The following is a 19,871-nucleotide window of genomic DNA, read 5'->3' on the forward strand; positions in this document are numbered from 1 at the left end:
AGTGGGAGAAGGGGGCAGTCCCAGAGCCACAGAGTTGTTCTGTTTTTCTTTTTGGCTCGCTTTGTCTCCATGGCCCTCATATCTCTGTTTTTGACTCTTAAGTCTCCTTCCTCTCCTTTCTCGAACTGGCCGGGGGTTGGCCTCTCTGCTGGCATCCGGCCCCTTTCGATTCCGGAGGAATCCCCCGAGCTGCCTGGCCCCGCCCCAGGCCCCACCCCTCCCGCGCAGCGATCTTCTCTCATTGGACTCTTCGTACACCGCCCGCGTTCCCATTGGCTGAGCCCACCTCCGCTGTCCCCACTGCGGTCCTTTTCGGGCGGGCGGGGGCGGGGCGGGGCCGCACAGAAGGGCGGGGCAATTGGAGGGCGGGACCGAGCTTCCTGCCCCGCCTCGCCGGGTCCCAGTCCTCAGGCACGAGTCTCGCAGCCACAGCAACGGCCTCTCGGAGGCGGCCGGACAGAACCTCGACGGTCGAACCAACGACTGAATCCCAGAGAACAGGTAAGCGAGCGGTACTGGGCCGCCCCGCATCTCAGCATATCTCGGGGGCCACTTGGTCTATTTCTCTCGCTCCCTCTGCCCTGACAACCCCCTTCGATCAGTATTCCTGCCTCAGTTTCCATCTCCCTGTTTCCCCCTTTCCCTGTCTCTCTTGCCCTGTGGGTCAGGGGAGGCAGACTGGATCTGATCTACCTCCCCCCACCCCCCGCACATGGCCAGTGCTCTGAGACCAGAGCACACCCAACAACAAGGACTCTGATGGACTCTGCCCGTTTCACAGTGCAGGGTGCCAGGTCCCAGGGCCAGACTCCAGAGCCAGGAGGGCATTCCGGGTGTGGGCAGCCAGGCCAAAGACGTGGAGGTGAGGATGTGTGTGACTTCTGGCTGATCCAGGCAGCTGAGGGAGTCCAGAGCCAGGCCCACCCAGACTGGCCACCTGGGAGTTCTCCAATAGCCTGAAGCCTTGGTCTCAGTTTTGTCAGCTGTGAATTGGGGCTTCGTCACTAAGGTAATTGGCAGTTGACCTGACCCAGATCTGTGTGCATCACCACTCCCTCTATCCTGGGGGGGCTCAGCTGGAGGAGGGGCAGCGCCATCTGTAAACAGGCCTCTGAGGTTACTTCCTGAGCAGGTTTCAGCCCAGCTGGGGGAGGTGAACATCCTGGGTTTGGGGTTGGGGGGGTAGCATAGCAGGGTGAGGGCAGTTCAGCCCAGTGGTTGGGGAGCTCAGATTCTGGAATCAGACAAACCGGAGTTCCTGCTCTGCCACTCACCACCAGTACCTTGAACAAGTTGATTCCATTCTCCCAGCTTCAGTTTCCTGTCTGAGGGACATAATAACTCCCCAGGGGTGAGGGCGGCTTGCAGGATTAAATGCAGGAACATGGGCCCTGCGTGTCTCTCCCCTTCTCTCCTCCTTCTCACCCCTCTCACTCACTCTGCTCCAGCCACACAGCCGCCACACTCCACCAACGCACCAGGCACCCTCCTGCCTCAGGGCCTTTGCAGGAGCTGTTACCTCTACCTGAATGCCAGGTGCCCAGGAGCCAACTTTAAAACATAACAAGTTGCCTAGATGGGCCAGGCCAAGGGCTGGCGGGGCCAGGGCTGGGCAGCTGGGTGGCTGGGAGGGGCGGAGGAGGAGCCGACCCAGGGACGCTGTACCTATGGAAACCAGAACAAAGAACTGTCGTCCCAGCCACAGGAACACCTGGTCTGAGCTTCTCCCACTTGGCAGGCCCAGTGGCCTGGGACGCCAGTGGTGGGTGAGTGTCCAGATCTCTTGAGGGGAGGCAAACTGGGGACTCGAACCCCACTCTGATGGAGGGTGGGGGTCGCTAAGTTAAAAGACCAATCAGGCAGGTACAGATTGGAGGCCCTGTGGTATCCCCTTCGCTGTGTGGCCTTGGGCAGGTCAGGGGCTGCCTGACCCTCAGGTTCCTCACCTGAGGCCTGGGGAGGGGAGGAGCCTTTTGGTTGCTTGGTGATCTCATGTGATGGATTCAGAAGGCCTCAATGTCCCTGTCTGTCAAATGGCCTTTCAGTGCCAGAAAGGAATTCAGAGATGTCGTCCAAGGGCGTCCTAGGACATAACTCCTGCTATTGTCATGGAAGTAGCTCCAGAGGCAGGTGCTGAAGAAATGACTCGTGCTTGTGCAGGTTCAGCCCCAGGTGTTATAGACTGAGATGACCTAGAGACAGGCAGGACTTGGCCTTACAGAGAACTCGGGCTTTCACCCCAGAATCCCCCATGTATACCCCTCCATTAGACGGCTTCCTCCAGAACCTCACCACGTGAGGCATTCAGGAGGCACCTCTGGCCAAGTCCTTGGGATCTTCCAAGGCTCCATCCTCCCGGCCTCACTTTTCCCTTCTGTCCAAATGGGCGGTGGAGGTTGGGGAGTGTCCACCTGGAAGAAACCCTTCCAGAAGTGTTCGTGTTTTGCTTCTATGTGACCTTAGGATATTTGTCTTTCTATTTGCCTCAGTTTCCCTGGCTGGATACTGGGGCCCTTGGACGACATCTCTGAATTCCTTTCTGGCACTGAAAGGCCATCTATTCATTCAACAAACTGGTTCTGGTTGCCTACTGTGAGCCAAGCCTGGTACAGGGTGCCTAGGGCACAATGACCCAAGTCCATGTGGTGCGCCCGTCCCTCCCACCCAGATTCAGCTCACAGACATTCATCCAGAGAAAGTCATTAGGTTTAGCTGTAATTGCATGAAGGACTGGAGAGACAGAGGGATGGAGAAGTTAGTTGAGATAGGGAACTTGGGAGGGACTCCTGAGAAAGTGACATTTGAATTGAAGCTCAATGGCAAGAAAGAAATAGCCATGCAGAGACGAGGGGCAATCCAGGCAGAGGGCACAACCCATGCAAAGGCCCTGGGGCAGCACCAAGCTCCATGTGCTGGTGGAACAACCAGGAGGCCTGTGTGTCAGGAGCAAAGTGAGTGAGGGGGAGAGAGGAAGGAGGGGAGGGCAAGGAGGGGACGCAGTAGGTCGTGCATGGCCTTGTGGGCCACGGGAGGACTTGGGATTTTACTTTGAGGGAGTTGGAAGACCTGAAGGGCTGTGGGCAGAGGGGACTCGGGTGTTCACCGGCGCCCTCTGGCGGCTTCTCCGGAGAGGACCCCGGGACCGGGGACGGGGACCAGAGACAGGATGAAGGCTGCGGAGAGGTGAGAAGCGGGTGGAGCCGGAATCTAAAGGGCTGTGTCCACAGTCCTGCCAGGTGACCCTCGAACCTCTGCCACTTGCTGTTAAAAATCAGCCTGAGTCCCAACCTCTCCTGTCCTCTGCAGTGGGGTGGGCTTCGCTCTCCCAACATTCATTTTTGCCCATCCGTTCTTTACCCCCAACCTCCGTCCCTCGCCCAATCCCTGCTCTTTCTTCAGTGGAGATCTGACCACCGTGGAAAGTGTCTCAGTTTTTGCCGCAGCCTGGCAGGCAGGCAGACCCTGCCCATCCTTGGGGTGGCCCCCGAAGGCTCTGGGAAACCCGGTTTGAGAACCACTGGTATCCCCTCCCCAACCCCCACCTCGACAAACAGGCAGCCCCTAACCCCGCTTTCTACATATCCAAATGGGCCCCAAACGTGAGGTCTGAGTAATGGTTGATAAAGGGCTGGAAGCAGCGGGTACTCTGGTGTTGGCTGGAAACAGCAGGTGCTCTGGTGTTGGCGGAGGGTGTGGAATGGGTACAAGGACCGTGGGGCCATTTACCACGGAGGGCGGAGACCGGGAGCCCCCACTCTCACCCCAGGCTGCCCTGGGCCCCTGCAGCCGGGGCTGAGGGAGAGAGGTGGGGCGGCAGCCCTGGCCCCGCTGAGCGGGCCCATCAATTATTGATGCCCTTTGTTGGGACATGAAGAATTCATGTGGAGGGCAGGCTTCTCCGTGGACCAGTGGCATGCTGGAGCCGGCCTCACCCCAATCATCAGAGTCACTTGAATTTTGCCACCCAGTTGTTAATATCCCCGTTATTAAAAATGACAGACTGTCAATAAAACTGGAAGAAAAAATAAATTTAAAAAAATGACAGGCTGTGAACTTACAGTCAAATACATTATGTTTAAAACAAAGGTATGGATGGGAATTCCCTGGCGGTCCAGTGGTTAGGACTCCCAGCTTTCACTGCAGGAGACCCAGATTCCATCCCTGGTGGATAAATTAATCGCACAAACTGCATGGCACTGCCAAAAAGAAGAAAAACACCCACAGGGCTACAGAATACTATCCAGCCATAAAATGGATTGAAGCCCTGACACTCGTTACAGTGCAGATAAACCTTGAAAATGCGATGCCCAGTGAGAGAAGCCAGACACAGAATGTGTGATTCCACTTATATGAAAAAATAGGCAAATCCATGGAGATGGAAAGTAAACTATTAGTGGTTGCCAGGGCCTGGGGGAAGGGATGGGGAGTGATTGCTGATGGGGATGGGATTTCTTTATTAAAAAAAAAAAAGGGACTTCCCTGGTGGTCCAGTGGTTAAGAATCTGCCTTGCAATGCAGAGGACACTGGTTTGATCTCTGGTCCAGGACGATCCATATGCCTCAGGGCAGCTAAAGCCGTGCACCACAGCTACTGAGCCTGCTCTCTCGAGCCTGTGAGCTGCGAATACTGAGCCCACGTGCTGCAACTACTGAGGCCCAAGCACCTAGAGCTGATGTGCACCAACAAGAGAAGCCACTGCAATGAGAAACCCACACCCTGCCGCAGAGCAGGCCCCACTTGGAGCAACTAAGAAAGCCCAGGTGCAGCAATGCAGACCCATCATTCGTTCCCCCAAAAAGAATAATGAAATATATAGATATAAATATATTTTATTTACTGGGTGGCACTGGGATCTTTGAACTTTGCTATGGCCTACAAACTCTTATATGCCATGCATGCGGGATCCAGTTCCCTGAGGACAGATCGAACCTGGGTCCCATTCTTGGAATCTTAGCCACTGGACAACCAGGGAAGTTCAAGGGCTGGGGTTTCTTTCTGGAGGGATGAGAATGTTTCGGAATTAAATAGTGGTGATGGTTACCCAGGTCACTGAATATATAAACCCACTGAATTATACACTTTAAAAGCGTGGATTTTATGGTATGTGACTTAAATACTTCAAAATATAAAATAGCAAAGGTCATAAATGATCAAAAATCCTAACTTTCAGAACTTCGTTGGTGGTCCAGCGCTTAAGACTCTTACCTTCCAGTGAAGTGGGCACAGGTTCCATCTCTGATCTGGAAACTAAGATCCCGCATGCCAGGCAGTGCAGCCAAAAAAAGACAAAATATATCCTTTCTAATTATTTTACTGCATTATGCAATGACCTCTGTGCTCTCGAGGTTATTTCTGTTCTGTGGAAATGGTGGGCAGTTTGTTCCAGCTCCGTGGTCAAGTTGGAAGCTTGAAACTGGCCATGGCAAGAGAATTTACACCATGGATATTGGCAGATGCTACAAATCAGGGTTTGATGTATTGTTCAGTCATCATCTAATCCAGAGGTTGGCCAGCCTTTTTCTATAAAGGGCCAGATAGTAAATATTTTTGGCTTTGCAAGCCGTACAGCCTCTGTTGCCTCTGTTCAAGGCTGTGCTTTAATATGTACACAAATGGGCATGGCTGAGTGCCAATAAAACTTTACAAAAACAGGCAGCTGGCCAGAGTTTGCCACCCTTGGTATAATTCCAGGTAATGTCAATAATGAAAATTAAATTTTAAAGGGTGATGTGTCTCTAGTTGCTTGCTTTCGAATAGCACAAAAAACCTTGAGGGGGTATTCCCTCACTATTGGAAAACCACTGTTGGATTCTGTAAAAAAAAGTTGCTTACTTGGCCGATGAGTAAGTGAAGTCCAAGTTTTCTCTGTTCATATGAAAGAGAAGATCCAGCAACATCCATGTCAGAACTGCTTTCATTTATCCATAGCAACCATAGATTGGCTACTGGTACCCGTTTTACAACTGGGCTTCCCTGGTGGCTCAGTGGTAAAGAACCCGTCTGCCAATGCAGAAGACATGGGTTCCATCCCTGGGTCAGGAAGATCCCCTGGAGGAGGAAAAGGCAACCCACTCCAGTACTCTTGCCTGGGAAATCCCATGGACAGAGGAGCCTGGTGGGCTATAGTCCATGGAGTCACAAAATAGACACGACTTAGCGACTTACCACCACCACCACCACCAGTTAGGCAAAACTCACTCAGAACATTTATCGAGCATCGACTGGCTGCGTGAAATTTACAGTCAGGTTTACTATTTTCTTAAGTTGCACAGTGCACATCCTTTATGTCAGGAAAGTTTATGGAAAACATACATATGTACCTACACGCCTACATTCCGCCCCCCGCCCCGGCCTCCGCCCCCCACCCCGGAGAGCTGGTGGCTAAGAACTTTCCAGCAGGTGGTGAATGGGATGAGATGTAGCATTCCCAGTGTACCTGGGGAGCAGAGTGGGCCCCTGGAAGTCGGGGTGGAATCCCCATCACCCCCATGCCCAGCGTCCAGCACCGGGAGTGTGTACGTGGAGAGGCCACCCCCAGCGTGCTCAGTTCAGGCTGGATGAAGGGCCGTGGGGAGAGTCTCCCCACCTGGTGGAGACCCCGAGGCTGGACCGTGCCTAGCATGTTGCAGGGACAGCGAGAGAGGAGATGAACTGGGGAAGGTCACTGGTGGGGCGGGGTGGGGGTTGGCCCTCCTCCAGCATTTGGGGACTGAAAGGGGCTGGGTGCCCTTCCCCTCTGGGAGGGCTCACAGAGTTCTGCCTCCCCGCCTCTGCCTGGGCAAGGAAAGGATGCTTTCATGTCTCCAGGTCAGTGTCTGGTCAGTTTAGGAGCTGGAGTGTCCAAAATGGGGGCAAGGACAAAGGTCAGAGCCAAAGAGACAAAGTAGGGTTGGCAGAGGGCAAAAGTCTGAGGTAGGGATGGAAGGCCAGGGTTCTGAGAAGAACATGGAGTACAGGAGTTGACAGAGTCAGGGACTCAGCGACTGGACACTCATTTCACAGATGGGAAACCTGCCCTCGGGGGCTGGGGCTGGTCTGGGGTCTTGGTGGGGAGACCTCAGAGCTGTGGGAGGACTTGGACAGTGGGCTCCTAGGAGGCTGGGAACCAGCCTTCCGTCTCCTCTCTGCTCTGCCCTGCCCCAGGGCCTTTGCACCTGCTGTTCCCTCTGCCTGGCTCACCTTTCCTCAGACCCTGCCCTTCCAGTCCCAGCTGCAAGAGCTCCTCCTCCAGGAAAACTTCCTGACCGCTGGCCTAGGTCACCTGCCATCCCTGGCTGTCACTACCCCTTACCCAGGCCCTATCTGTCTCTGAAATCATCCTGTTTATTCCACATTCATTGGTTCCTACTGTCTCCTCCTTCCAGCAGGGGTGACCCCTCTTAGGTGGCTGTTTTGGAAATTCAGAGGGCTTTTCCCCCCACTTGTGATAATAACAGGATGTGCTGCTTGCATTTCAGGGGCAGGGTCCAGGGACACTAGGCATCCAGCCATGCTCAGGGCAGCCCCGCAGCTCACAACTTCCTCACGTCCTGGCATCTACTAATGTACTTTCTATGATTTGACTATTCTAGGTATAAGTGGAGTCAAACAGTATTTGTCTGCACCTGATGTATACTGGAATGCATTTTTAAGGTTAACCTGCGATATATCCTACAAACAGATGGTACTTTGGGAGTTCTTTTTTTTGAAAGAAATTTGCATCTATATTTTCACTGCGATGCTTCATTAAGGGGCAAACCTCTGACAGATTCACTCCGTCACTGAGTGCAGTGGGCCTGAGGTTTTCTTTTTTGAAGATTTTTGTTTTCTTATGTGGACCATTTAATAATTTTATTTATTTTTGGCTGTGCTGGGTCTTTGTTGCTGCCTGGCTTTTCTCTAGTTGCTCTAGTGCCGGGCTTCTCATTGCAGTGACTTCCCCTGTTGGGAAGTTTGGGCCCCAGGGCGCTCGGGCTTCAGTAGTTGCGGATCCTGGGCTCCAGAGCACAGGCTCGACGGTCGTGGCTCACGGGCTTAGTTGCTTTGCGGCATGTGGGGTGTTCCCACATCAGGGATCAAACCCGTGTCTCCTGCATTGGCAGGCAGATTTATTATTACTGAGCCACCAGGGGAAGCCCTTAAAGTCTTTGGTGGAATTTTGTTACAGTATTGGTTCTATTTTATGTTTTGGGGTATTTTTTGGCCATGAGACATGTGGGATCTTGTAGTTCTCCAGCTAGAGACTGAACCCACACCTCCAGGATTAGAAGCACAGAGTCTTAACCACTGGACCACCAGGGAAGTTCCAATTTATTTAACATTTTTAAAAAATTATTTGTTATTTTTGGCTGTGTCGGGCCTTTGTTGCTGTGTGGGCTTTCTCTAGCTGGGGCAAGCAGGGGCTGCTCTCTAATTGAGGCACGCAGGCTTCTCATTGTGGCGGCTTCTCTTGCTGCAGAGCACGGGCCTGGGGCACATGGGCTTCAGAAGCTGGGGCTCGTGCAGCTCCCAGGCTCTAGAGCACAGGCTCAGTAGTTGTGGCACATGGGCTTAGTTGCTCCCAGATCAGGGATCGAACCCATTTCTCCTGCGTTGGCAAGCAGATTCTTTACCACTGAGACATCAGGAAAATCCTATTGAACATTTTTATTTATTTATTTATTTATTTATTTATTGTGCCGGAACCCGGGATCGAACCAGCTATTGAACATTTTTAAAGTGAGGCATTATACATATATAGGCTTCCCTGGTGGCTCAGCAGTAAAGAATCCGCCTGTCAATTCAGGAGATGCTGGTTTGATTCCTGGGTTGGGAAGATCCCCTGGAGAAGGAAATGGCAATCCACTCCAGTATTCTTGCTTGGGAAATCCCATGGACAGAGACACCTGGAGGGTTACAGTCCAGGGTGTCACAAAGAGTCAGACATGACTTAGTGACTAAACAACAACAAATATATAGTAAGGGGCACAAAGGTATAAAATATGTCCACTGGATATAGGTGCAGTGCGTGTTCAGCTTGATGATGTATAGTTCACATATTGTAAAATTCACTAAAGTGTTCACATTCCAAAACATTCTTCCACCCACAAAGGACATCCTGTCTCCATTAGCAGTCACTCTCCATTCTGTGCTCCCCAGCCCCTGACAACCAGGAACCCACTCTGTCTGTCAGTGGATCAGCCTGTTCTAGGCGTTTCCCATCAGTGGAATCACACCCTGTGTGTCCTTCTGTGCCTGCGTCTCTCACTGAGCATCGTGTTCTCAGGGTCCATCCATGTGGTAGCGAGTGTCGTGGCTTCACCCCTTTTCAGGGCTGAGTGATGCTCCCGTGTGTGGAGGGACCACATTTGTTTGTCCATCTATATGTGGGTGGGTGTTTGTGTTGTTTCCGTGTTTTGGCTAGTACAAATGTGCTCCTATGTATGCCCACGTGTGTGTACGTTTTTATGTGAACATATATTTTTATTTCTTGAGGGGGGGTTGATGCTTAGGAGCGGAATTGCTGGGTCGTGTGGTAACTGTGTTTGTTCGAGGACCTGCCAGAAACCTGTTTCCATGGTAGCCGCACCATCTTCTGTTTCTCCCAACCTCGCCAGCCCTGTTTATTGTCTGTATTTCCGGTAGTAGCCGTTCTTTGGGGTGAGGTATTATATTATTATGAGTTCGACTTCCATTTTCCTCCTAGCCAGTGATGTTAAGCATCTTTTCACCTGCTTATTGGCCATTTATATACCTTCTCTGGAGAAATGTTAGGTTTTTTTTTTTTTTAATCGAGATCTAATTCATACACCATACAATTCACCCCTTGAAAGTTTACAATTCGCTGGGTTTTAGTGTATTCACATTGCTTTGCAACCACCCAACTTAATGACTTTTTACATTCGTGTAGACCCAGATCAAGGCACAGAACCTGAAACACTCCAGGAACTTCCCCAGTGGTTCAGTGGCTAAGATTCCCAACTCCAAATGCTGGGGGCACAGGTTCTATCCCTGTTTGGGGAACTAAGATCCTGCATCCTGTGTGGCATGGCTAAAAAAAAAAAAATTTTTTTTTAAGAAATATTCCAGAGTTCGCCTGTACAATCCTGCTCACTGTTCTCATCACCTATTAATTTTATTTTTATACTGGTGGGTGGACAGTGCTGCCTGTGGACTCTGTTTCAGGGAAGTGAGGGCACCCAAATTATTTTGGAACAAGGAGGTGGCATGGGATCTAGCAGGCCAGGACCCCTGGGGAGGCAGGGACCCAATCTCTTCTGGTCCAGCTATAGAATCTGCCTGACAAGCAGGAGAACCAGGTTCGATCCCTGGGTCAGGAAGATCCCCTAAAGGAGGAAATGGCAACCCATTCCAGTATTCTTGCCTGTGAAATCCCACGGACAGAGGAGCCTGGAGGGTTATAGTCCACAGGGTCACAAAGAGTCAAACACGACTGAAGCGACTTAGTACATATATCCCTGGCCCTGGGACACAGCTGGCGCTCTATCAACACTCACTGAGGACCTGAATGAGCATTCCAGTTGAGCCCTGGAAGCTTCATGGGGCATTTCTGGCTTGTGAGTATAGTGGGGTGGTCTGGCTTTGGGTCCGCTGGGCAGTCCTTGGGAAGGCCCTGCCCCCATCAGGCCCCTCCCGGCTGGCCTGCCCTTGGACCTGGATGAGCACAGCTGGCAGGAAGGAAGGCTAGGGTCTATTTTGGTCCCCAGAGTGCTCCCCAGGGAGAGCAGTCATCTCCCTGTCTGGCTGCTTAGAGGGGGTGGTGTTTCTGATAGAACAATGGATGGAGGAGAAGTGGAGGGGGGCTGCCATGCAGCTGGGGTGGTCCAGGTGCCGGAGGGGCTAAGAGTGTGGAGTCTCCCACTCCACCCCCCACCCCTCTTCCTCCTATGCTTGGCAGGGTGGGGGTGGGGCGAAGCCAGTAAATAGGACCAGCCTCCCCTCTGAACCAACACGCACAAGCTCAGGACTTGCAGACCGGAAGGTCAAGGCCCAGAGAGGGGCAGAGCCCTGGCTGGGGTCACACAGTAACAGAATAGGGCAGAAAGACCTGAGCGCCAGGGTTCTTGGGATCCAGGGAAAGGCCTTCTCCTCTCTCTGAAGTTTGTCCATTTGTAAACTGGGGGACCCAGGGTGCTGGGAGTTTCCTCTGGGTTCCAATATCTGCAGACATCCCTCCCCTTATTCATTCAACAAACACTTACTGGGTGCCTGCTGGGTACCAGGCCCCAGGCTGGCCACCAGAGCAAGAAACATACAGCCCCTGCCTAGGCCATCAGGCCTGGTGTGATGGACACTGAAACCAAACGCTCAGGGCTGCAATGGAGGACGGATGCCCAGGGAACCATGGGAGCCAGCGGGGCACCTGGCACAGCTTGGGACATCGGCAAGTCTTCTGAGAGAAGGTGACCATAACTCTGAGACTTGAATGGGGAGCAAGAGTTTACAGGTGATGAGAGCAGGAAGGGTCCCCATAGAGGGAACAGAATAGAATGCCCTAGGGACTTCCCTGGTGGTCCAGTGGTTAAGACTCTGCTTGCAATGCAGGGGGTGTGGACTTGATCCCAGGATGGGGAACTAAGATCCCATATGCCACCTAGTGTGATCAAAAAGAAAAATAAAGAATAGAATGTTCTAGAGAAATTGGTGAGAAGGCATCCTTGCTGAGAACATAGCGGAGAAATAGGTCTAGAGAGCTAGAGGACGCAGAGCCTGAAGGTCAGAAGTTGGGACAGTGGTCTAGCCTCTTGTCCAGGGAAAGCTTACAGCCTGGGGGGCCTCTCAGGTTGGCCACAAGTTTCTGCCCTGGGATGGAGTCAGTTCTCCTTCCTGACAGTCACCATCTTCCATTTTACAGAGGAAACTGAGGCATAGGGCAGTTATGTTGCTTGGCCACATGGTCAGAGCCAGGAGCAGGCCCCAGATATCAGGGCTGGTTTTGTCACGGGGGATATCTCCCAGCCCCTCAAGACTGAGGGTGACTCCTAGTCATTGACTAGGGAAGGCAGAGGTAGCTGCGGTGCAGAGAGGGTGAGGCAGGCGGTCCCTGTGTTGCTGTGTGGCCTTGGGGAAATGGCTAAGCCTCTCTGAGCCTGGTTTCTTCTGCAAGGGCAACCAGGTCAGTGCAATACCAGGCAGAAGGTGTGAAACAGGCACCGGCCACTGCTCAGGGGCAGCCATGTGATGCCGAGTCACCCGCATCCCGCTCTGGCCCCAGCCTGTGACAGGGTCTGGGACTGGTGTAGGGGGAGGGAGGCCCAGGTCATTCATCACCAGGCCTGTCCTGACCTCTGTGGGCAGCAAGAGGGCGGCCGAGGGTTGGGACTCCTCCTGCCGTCTGAGCTCACACAAAGAGGGGCTTTGTGGGGGCTCCTGTGGCTGAGTGGGCACCCACATGGCATTCCTGGTCTGGCTGGCCTGCAGCTGGGGTGGGGGTGGATTCTAACCAGAGCCTGGGACAGCAGCGGGGGAGGGCTGGGGGCGGGTCTCAGGCTACCTCATTCATTGGGCAGATGTTTCTGGAGTCTCCAGAAACAGAGTGGATAGGGAATCACGCCATTACCTCCCCTGGGGCCTGTGGTGAGGCAGACCACTGAGGCAGCAAAGCCAGGGTGTGCAGCAGGGATGGGGGATGCCTGGGGTGCTGGGTGACCCATAGGAGGGGCCTCACTGTCAGTTTGGCAGTTCAGGGATGGCTTCCTAGAGGTGGTGTCCAGGCTGAGCTGAGGGATGAAGCTGCCAGGGGAAGAGGCAGGGGCTTGGAGGCCAGGGCTTTGGGGCATATATATGAGTCCACCAAGGAAGAGGCAGGGGTTTGGGGGCTAAGGTATTGAGGGATGTATAGTTCACCAGGAAAGAGGCAGGGACCCAAATGGAGTGTGGGGCTTGGTCTCAAGAGCCATGAGGAGCTTCCAGCTTGTTCTTAGAAGGAAAGGACTATGCCCAGATGTTCAGTTTAGGAAGAATTCTGGTGCTGAGGGGGAGGCTTCAGAGCCTGGGAAACCTGGAAGATGGCCATGGCAGGCAGGACATAAGGGACAGGCAGAGGTCCAGGCCTCTGCAGTCGGAGGCGTGGCTGCTGTTCCAAATGCACCTCGGGCACCTGCCTGTCCTTTCCTGGGCGGAAGCTGATGCATGTCAGTGTTTCTGTATCAGAGGAGTCATCAGAACGCTGTGCTTCCAAAAACCCCACAAATGGCCCTGGGGAACCCCCAGCCAGCTGCTGCCCCCTGACTCATCCAGGGCCTGACTAAGGCCTCAGGGATGTCTGCTGTAAACTCACGGGGCTGGGGAGATGGGGGGTTGCTAACTGCGCTCTTCCTCCACCCTGAACAGCCTGAGGCTGGGGCTGGGACCCTGTCTCATGGAGCTGTGCAGTGAAGCCAGGACCCCCTGTACTCACTCATCCTGAGCCCTTCTTAGCTCACAGCAAGGCTACAGTGGGTTTGCGAGGCTGGAGCCAGGGCCCACATGTAGTGGGATTCAGAAGGCCCTACTCATTAATATCCAAAATATATAATCAGTTCATACAACTCAGTAACAGAAAAACAAACATCCCAATCAGAAAATGGACAGACCTAAATAGACATTTCTTCAAAGACATACAGATGGCCAATAGGCACAAGAAAAGACGCTCAACATCGCTGATAGAAGAGAAATGCAAATCAAAACTATAATGAGGTATCACTCCACACCTCTTAGAATCAGTTCAGTTCAGTTGCTCCATCCTGTCCAATTCTTTGTCACCCAATGGACTGCAGCATGCCAGGCCTCCCTGTCCATCACCATCTCCCAGAGCCTACTCAAACTCATGTCCATCGAGTCAGTGGTGCCATCCAGCCATCTCAGCCTCTGTCATTCTCTTAGAATGGCCATTGTTAAAGGTCAATAACAAATGCTGGACAGGGTGTGGAGAAAAGGGAACCCTTCCATACTATTAGTGAAAATGGAAATTGGTGCAGCCACTATGGAGAACAGTATGCAGGTTCCTCAAAAACCTAAAAATAGTGCTGGCAGATGATCTAGCAATCCCACTCCTGGGCACATATCTGGACAAAACTATAACTCGAAAAGATACATGCACCCCTATGTTCATAGCAGCACTATTTACAATAGACAGGACATGGGAGCAACCTAAGTGTCCATCAACAGATGAGTGGGTAAAGATGTGGTGTACATATACAATGGACTATCACTCAGAGAAGAATGAAATAATGCCATATGCAGCAACATGGACACCCAGAGATTCTCATACTAAGAGGACTAAGTCAGAGAAAGACAGATACCATATACAATATCACTTACATGTGGAACCTAAAGTATGGCACAAATGAACTTATCTACAAAACAGAGATGCCAAGGGAACATTTCATGCAAAGATGGGCACGAAAAAGGACAGAAACGGTATGGACCTAACAGAAGCAAAAGATATTAAGAGGTGGCAAGAATACACAGGAGAGCTATACAAAAAAGATCTTTATGACCCAGATAACCACGATGGTGTGATCACTCACCTAGAGCCAGACATCCTGGAATGCGAAGTCAAATGGGCCTTAGGAAGCATCACTACAAACAAAGCTAGTGGAGGTGATGGAATTCCAGTTGAGCTATTTCAAATCCTAAAAGATGATGCTATTAAAGTACTGCACTCAGTACGCCAGCAAATTTGGAAAACTCAACAGTGGCCACAGGACTGGAAAATATCAGTTTTCATTCCAATCCCAAAGAAAGGCAATGCCAAGGAATGTTCAAACTACCACACAATTGCATTCATCTCACACGCTAGCAAAGTAATGCTCAAAATTCTCCAAGCCAGGCTTCAACAGGATGTGACTGTGAACTTCCAGATGTTCAAGCTGGATTTAGAAAAGGCAGAGGAACCAGAGATCAAATTGCCAACATCCACTGGATCATCGAAAAAGCAAGAGAGTTCCAGAAAAACATCTACTACTGCTTTATTAAAAATATTTTTTAATAGCTATTTTCCTAAAAATAGCTATGCCAAAGCCTTTGACTGTGTGGATCACAACAAACTCTGGAAAATTCTTCAGGAGATGGGAACACCAGATCACCTTACCTGCCTCCTGAGAAATCTGTATGCAGGTCAAGCATCAAGTAGAACTGGACATGGAACAACAGACTGGTTCCAAATCCGGAAAGGAGTACGTTAAGGCTGTATATTGTCACCCTGCCTATTTAACTTATATGCAGAGTATATCATGCAAAATCCTGGACTGGATGAAGCACAAGTTGTAATCAAGATACTGGGATAAATATCAATAACCTCAGATACGCAGATGACACCACCCTTATGGCAGAAAGTGAAGAACTCAAGAGCCTCTTGATGAAAGTGAAAGAGGAGAGTGAAAAAGTTGGCTTAAAACTCAACATTCAGAAAACTAAGATCATGGCATCTTGTCCCATCGCTTCATGGCAAATAGATGGGGAACATGGAAACAGTGACAAGACTTTATTTTTGGGGGCTCCAAAATCACTGCAGATGGTGACTGCAGCCATGAAATTAAAAGACGTTTGCTCCTTGGAAGAAAAGCTATGACCAACCTAGACAACATATTAAAAAGCAGAGACATTACTATGCCTACAAAGGTCCGTCTAGTTAAAGCTATGGTTTTTCCAGTGGTCATGTATGGATGTGAGAGTTAGACTATAAAGAAAGCTGAGCACTCAAGAATTGATGCCTTTGAACTGTGGTGTTGGAGAAGAATCTTGAGTCCCTTGGACTGCAAGGAGATCCAACCAGTCCATCCTTAAGGAAGTCAGTCCTGACTGTTGATTGGAAGGACTGATGCTGAAGCTGAAGCCCAAGTACTTTGGCCACCTGATGCAAGAACTGACTCATTAGAAAAGACCCTGATGCTGGGAAAGATTGAAGACAGAAGGAGAAGGGGATGACAGAGGATGAGATGGTTGGATGGCATCACCAACTCGATGGACATGAGTCTGAGCAAGCTCCGGGAGCTGGTGATGGACAGAGAAGCCTGGCAGTGCTGCAGTCCATGGGGTTGCAAAGATCGGACATGAGTGAGCGACTGAACTGAACTGAATGAAACAGAAACAGACCCACAGAGATAGAGAACAGGGCTTCCCTGGTGGCGCAGTTTAAGAATCTGCCTGCCAGTGCAGGAGATGTAGGTTCAATGCCCGATCTTGGAAGATCACACATGCTATGGAGCAACTAAGCCTGTCCGTCACAGCTACTGAAGCCTATGCACCTAGAGCCTAAGCTCAGAAAAAAGAGAAGCCATCACAATGAGAAGTCCGTGATCTGCAACTAGAGAGCAGCCCCCACCTTCTACAGCTAGAGAAAGCCCACGCAGCAACAAAGACCCAGAACAGCCAAAAATAAAGACACAGACAACAGACTTGCAGTTGCAAGTCTGGGATTAGTTGGGAGTTTGGGATTGCTGCTGCTGCTGCTAAGTCGCTTCAGTCGTGTCCGACTCTGTGCGACCCCATGGACTGCAGCCTACCAGGCTCCTCCGTCCATGGGATTTTCCAGGCAAGAGTACTGGAGTGGGTTGCCATTGGGATTAGCAGGTGCAAAGTATTGTTTACAGAAATGGCTAAACCACAGGTCCTAGGGTATGACACAGGGATCTATATTTCTGTAATAAACCATAACAGAAGGCTCTGCCCAGATTTCACCACTACACATTAATTCCTTTAAGAAACAAATTCCTTTAGGTCCCTTAGGGTCCCTTGGGTCATTATCTCTTCAGTGCCAATGTTTTGTTTTTACAAGCTTTTCCTAAAAATAGCTTTTGCTATTTGTTCACAAGTTTCTGCATCTGGTCCTCCAACAACTCTGAATTTCTCTTCCCTAGGCCTTGGAGCTCCTGAATCTTCCCACCTGGGGTTCCCTCCCCATCTTGTTACCTGTCCCTTTGTCCAGGGCCTTCCTGGGCCCTGTTGATCTGCTGGGGAGCCCCTGCTAAGGGCTCTTGCAGCATCTCAGATGGCGACACTTGCTGCGTTTGGTGAAGGGGGTAGGGAGGGTCTCACAGTCAGCTCTGCGCACCTAGAGCCTGTGGCGTGGGCACACGGTCTCCTCTGGGGATCGGCTGGTGGCGAGTGCCCACTTCTCGGATGGAGAAGACAGAGGTCGCCAGCATTAGCCGCCCGCCCCTGAAAGCCCCTCACAGCTGGGCCCCGCGGGCGGACGTCAGGTCTGTGTGTCTCCCCCCGCAGGACAGATGGACACCTTCAGCACCAAGAGCCTGGCCCTCCAGGCCCAGAAGAAGCTCCTGAGCAAGATGGCCTCCCGGGCAGTGGCGTCCGCCTTCATCGACGACACTAGCAGCGAGGTGCTGGACGAGCTGTATCGCGCCACAAAGGAGTTCACCCGCAGCCGCAAGGAGGCCCAGAAGCTGGTCAAGAACCTGGTCAAGGTAGCAGTGAAGCTGGGCGTCCTGCTGCGCGCCGGGCAGCTGGGCGCCGAGGAGCTGGCGCGGCTGCAGCGCTTTCGGCAGCAGGCGCGCCGCCTGGCCATGACCGCTGTCAGCTTCCACCAGGTGGACTTCACCTTCGACCGGCGCGTGCTGGCCGCCGCCTTGCTCGAGTGCCGGGACCTGCTGCACCAGGCGGCCGGCGCGCACCTGACCGCCAAGTCCCACGGCCGCATCAACCACGTGTTCGGCCACCTGGCCAACTGCGACTTCCTGACGGCGCTCTACGGCCCCGCCGAGCCCTACTCCTCCCACCTGCGCCGGATCTGCGACGGCCTCACCCGGATGCTGGATGAGGACAGCATATGATGACCTCCGACCCCGCTGCGGTTGCTTGCGGGGGGCGGAGCTCTAAGTGGGACGGAGCTAACCCTTTCCTTCCTGTCTGACTCTGGCCAATCACCCCTCCCCCAACACACACACACACACAGGTGACTGTGCAGCTCCAAAGACCCGGGTCCCCTGTCCTCGGGCCCAATCTCACCGGGCTAGGACACCGGCTCAGTCTGCCTGTGCCTGCGGCCTCCCCCAGGCACCTGGAGACCCCTGCCTGCTCTGGCACCATCTGAACAATGCCCCTTAAGCCACTGTCTGTACCCCTCAAATCACTGGGTGTCTCTGACAGCTGGGGGCTTCTCACTTCAGTGTTACTTGGGCTTTTTCATTCCCGCAGAGAGGGTCACAGGGAACCGGGAGAAAGGGGTTGTTACACAGTGAACTGTCTCACCCCACCCCACCTCCCATTTCCCAGATGGAAGTCCTAACCCCTGGGACCTGTGAATGTGACCTGATCTGAAAATCAGGTGATTGCTGATATAATTGGTTGCAATTAGTTCATATTGGAGCGGGGCAGCCCCTAATCCACCATGACTGGGGTCCTTTTGAGAAGGGGACATGTGCACACAGAGTCAAGAGGGAGAATGCTATATGAAGGTGGAGGCAGAGACTGGGCGGATGTGTCTACAAGACAAGTAATGCCAAGAGCTGCAAGCCAGCACCAGAAGCTGGGAGAGAGCCTGGGACACCGGCCCAGCCCACACCTTGATGTCGGACCTCCTGAGCTGAGCAAACAAGCTTCCGTTGTCTCAGCCTCCCAGGCTGGGCACTTTGCTCCGCAGCTCAGAAAATGAGGCCAGGGAGCCGTGGTGAGGGCTGTGGTGGGCTCAGGCCTACTGGCGAGGATGCCCCTCTGTCTGCTTGGCATCGTGGCCCTGACTCCCAGGAGAGAGGGGTCGGAGTGTGCCTCCAATGCAGGCCGTTGGGAAAGCCATCTGAGACACATGCCCGTTTTTAAAGGATCATTTCATATTTGGAAAACAAATACACATAAACACTTGTTTTTATAAGACAGGCCTCAGAGACAAAGCTCAACAAACCTTGGCTTTGGCAACACCCAGCAGGTGGGACAGTGCTTAACTTGGGGTGTGGATGGACACGTGGGAGTATGGGGGATATATCTGTGATTTGTTGGTCCTAAGTGGGCACAGGTTGTAAACAATTGCAAAGCCCCCTGCAGCTCTGGCTGTGTTGGGTTGTTTTGAGCACCCTGGGGGAGGGGGAAGTGTCCATTTCTGTAGAACCTGGTCTGTTTAGGGGAAACGCTGCCAACAGGAGGGCTGCAGGCCGTATTAGGTGAGAAGATGGGTTTGCTTAGCCTCATTCAGTGTTTGAGACATTTGGAATTAGTTGCCAACACTTGAAACCAAGGAAATTGCACATCCCAATCTATCAATAGATCTTGAAAACTCTAGAAAACTCACCTGCACTGCCCATTGGTGAAGCTGCAGAGGCGGCCCGTCTTTGCTCTGCCACGGTCCTCACCACTCCCTTTTGCCTCTCCATGGCCTGCTGGGCTGGCTAGTAGATTAGGACTCAAGACCCAGGGCAGCATTTCTGTTTGGTTTCAGCTGCCCTGAAAAAGCCAAAGGCTTCCACCCAACAGTCAGCTGTTCCCCTCTCTATGTTCGACTTCCAAAGCAAACTCCCCTCCTTTGTGTGCCAAGAGACAGGTCCTCAAATTCAAGAACAAACGTGTATTTTGATTACACCGAGAAGCCCCAGGTGAAACCCTTTGCCCTCTGCTCTGCTGGCTGAAGGACATCCACGTGACAAGGCTTCGGACTTGTCGTCTTGACTCTCTTCATACACTTGAGATTTAATTTAGGAAAAAAAAAAAAAAAAGAACCGGGACTTCCCTGGTGGTCCAGCGGCTAAGACTCCACACTTCCAATGCAGGAGGCCTGGGTTCAGTCCCTGGTCAGGGAACTAGATTCCACATGCCACAACAAAAACCTGGTGCAGCCAAATAAATAAAAAGAATTTTAAAAAGAACCTAAGAGAGCTATGTAAATAAAAGTACCTGATAGCTTTCTCTCACCTGCCCAGGGTTTCTACCTATTAAAAATCACGTTTGGGACTCCCCTGGTGGT

General features: G+C 52.1%; 1 protein-coding gene across 2 annotated transcripts; it reads left to right on the plus strand.

Annotated features, from left to right (window-relative positions):
* Positions 1–397: 397 nt before the first annotated feature.
* Positions 398–19,623, plus strand: TNFAIP8L1 (TNF alpha induced protein 8 like 1). Of its 2 annotated transcripts, none has more exons than XM_040242020.1 (2): positions 398–501; positions 17,186–19,623. In XM_040242020.1, the coding sequence occupies exon 2, from the start codon at positions 17,191–17,193 to the stop codon at positions 17,749–17,751; it is 561 nt and encodes a 186-aa protein (XP_040097954.1). In that variant the 5' UTR covers positions 398–501; positions 17,186–17,190; the 3' UTR covers positions 17,752–19,623. The 2 variants fall into 2 exon arrangements, with proteins under 2 accessions (XP_040097954.1, XP_040097955.1); XM_040242021.1 differs by lacking the exon at positions 398–501 and adding an exon at positions 1,613–1,766.
* Positions 19,624–19,871: the final 248 nt, after the last annotated feature.

The sequence above is a fragment of the Oryx dammah genome, unplaced genomic scaffold (assembly GCF_014754425.2).
Source record: "Oryx dammah isolate SB20612 unplaced genomic scaffold, SCBI_Odam_1.1 HiC_scaffold_5, whole genome shotgun sequence".
Lineage (NCBI taxonomy): Eukaryota > Metazoa > Chordata > Mammalia > Artiodactyla > Bovidae > Oryx > Oryx dammah.

Excerpts from the sequence above, each read along its gene's own strand:
- TNFAIP8L1 (XM_040242020.1), top strand. The coding sequence starts at position 17,191 with ATGGACACCTTCAGCACCAAGAGCCTGGCCCTCCAGGCCCAGAAGAAG.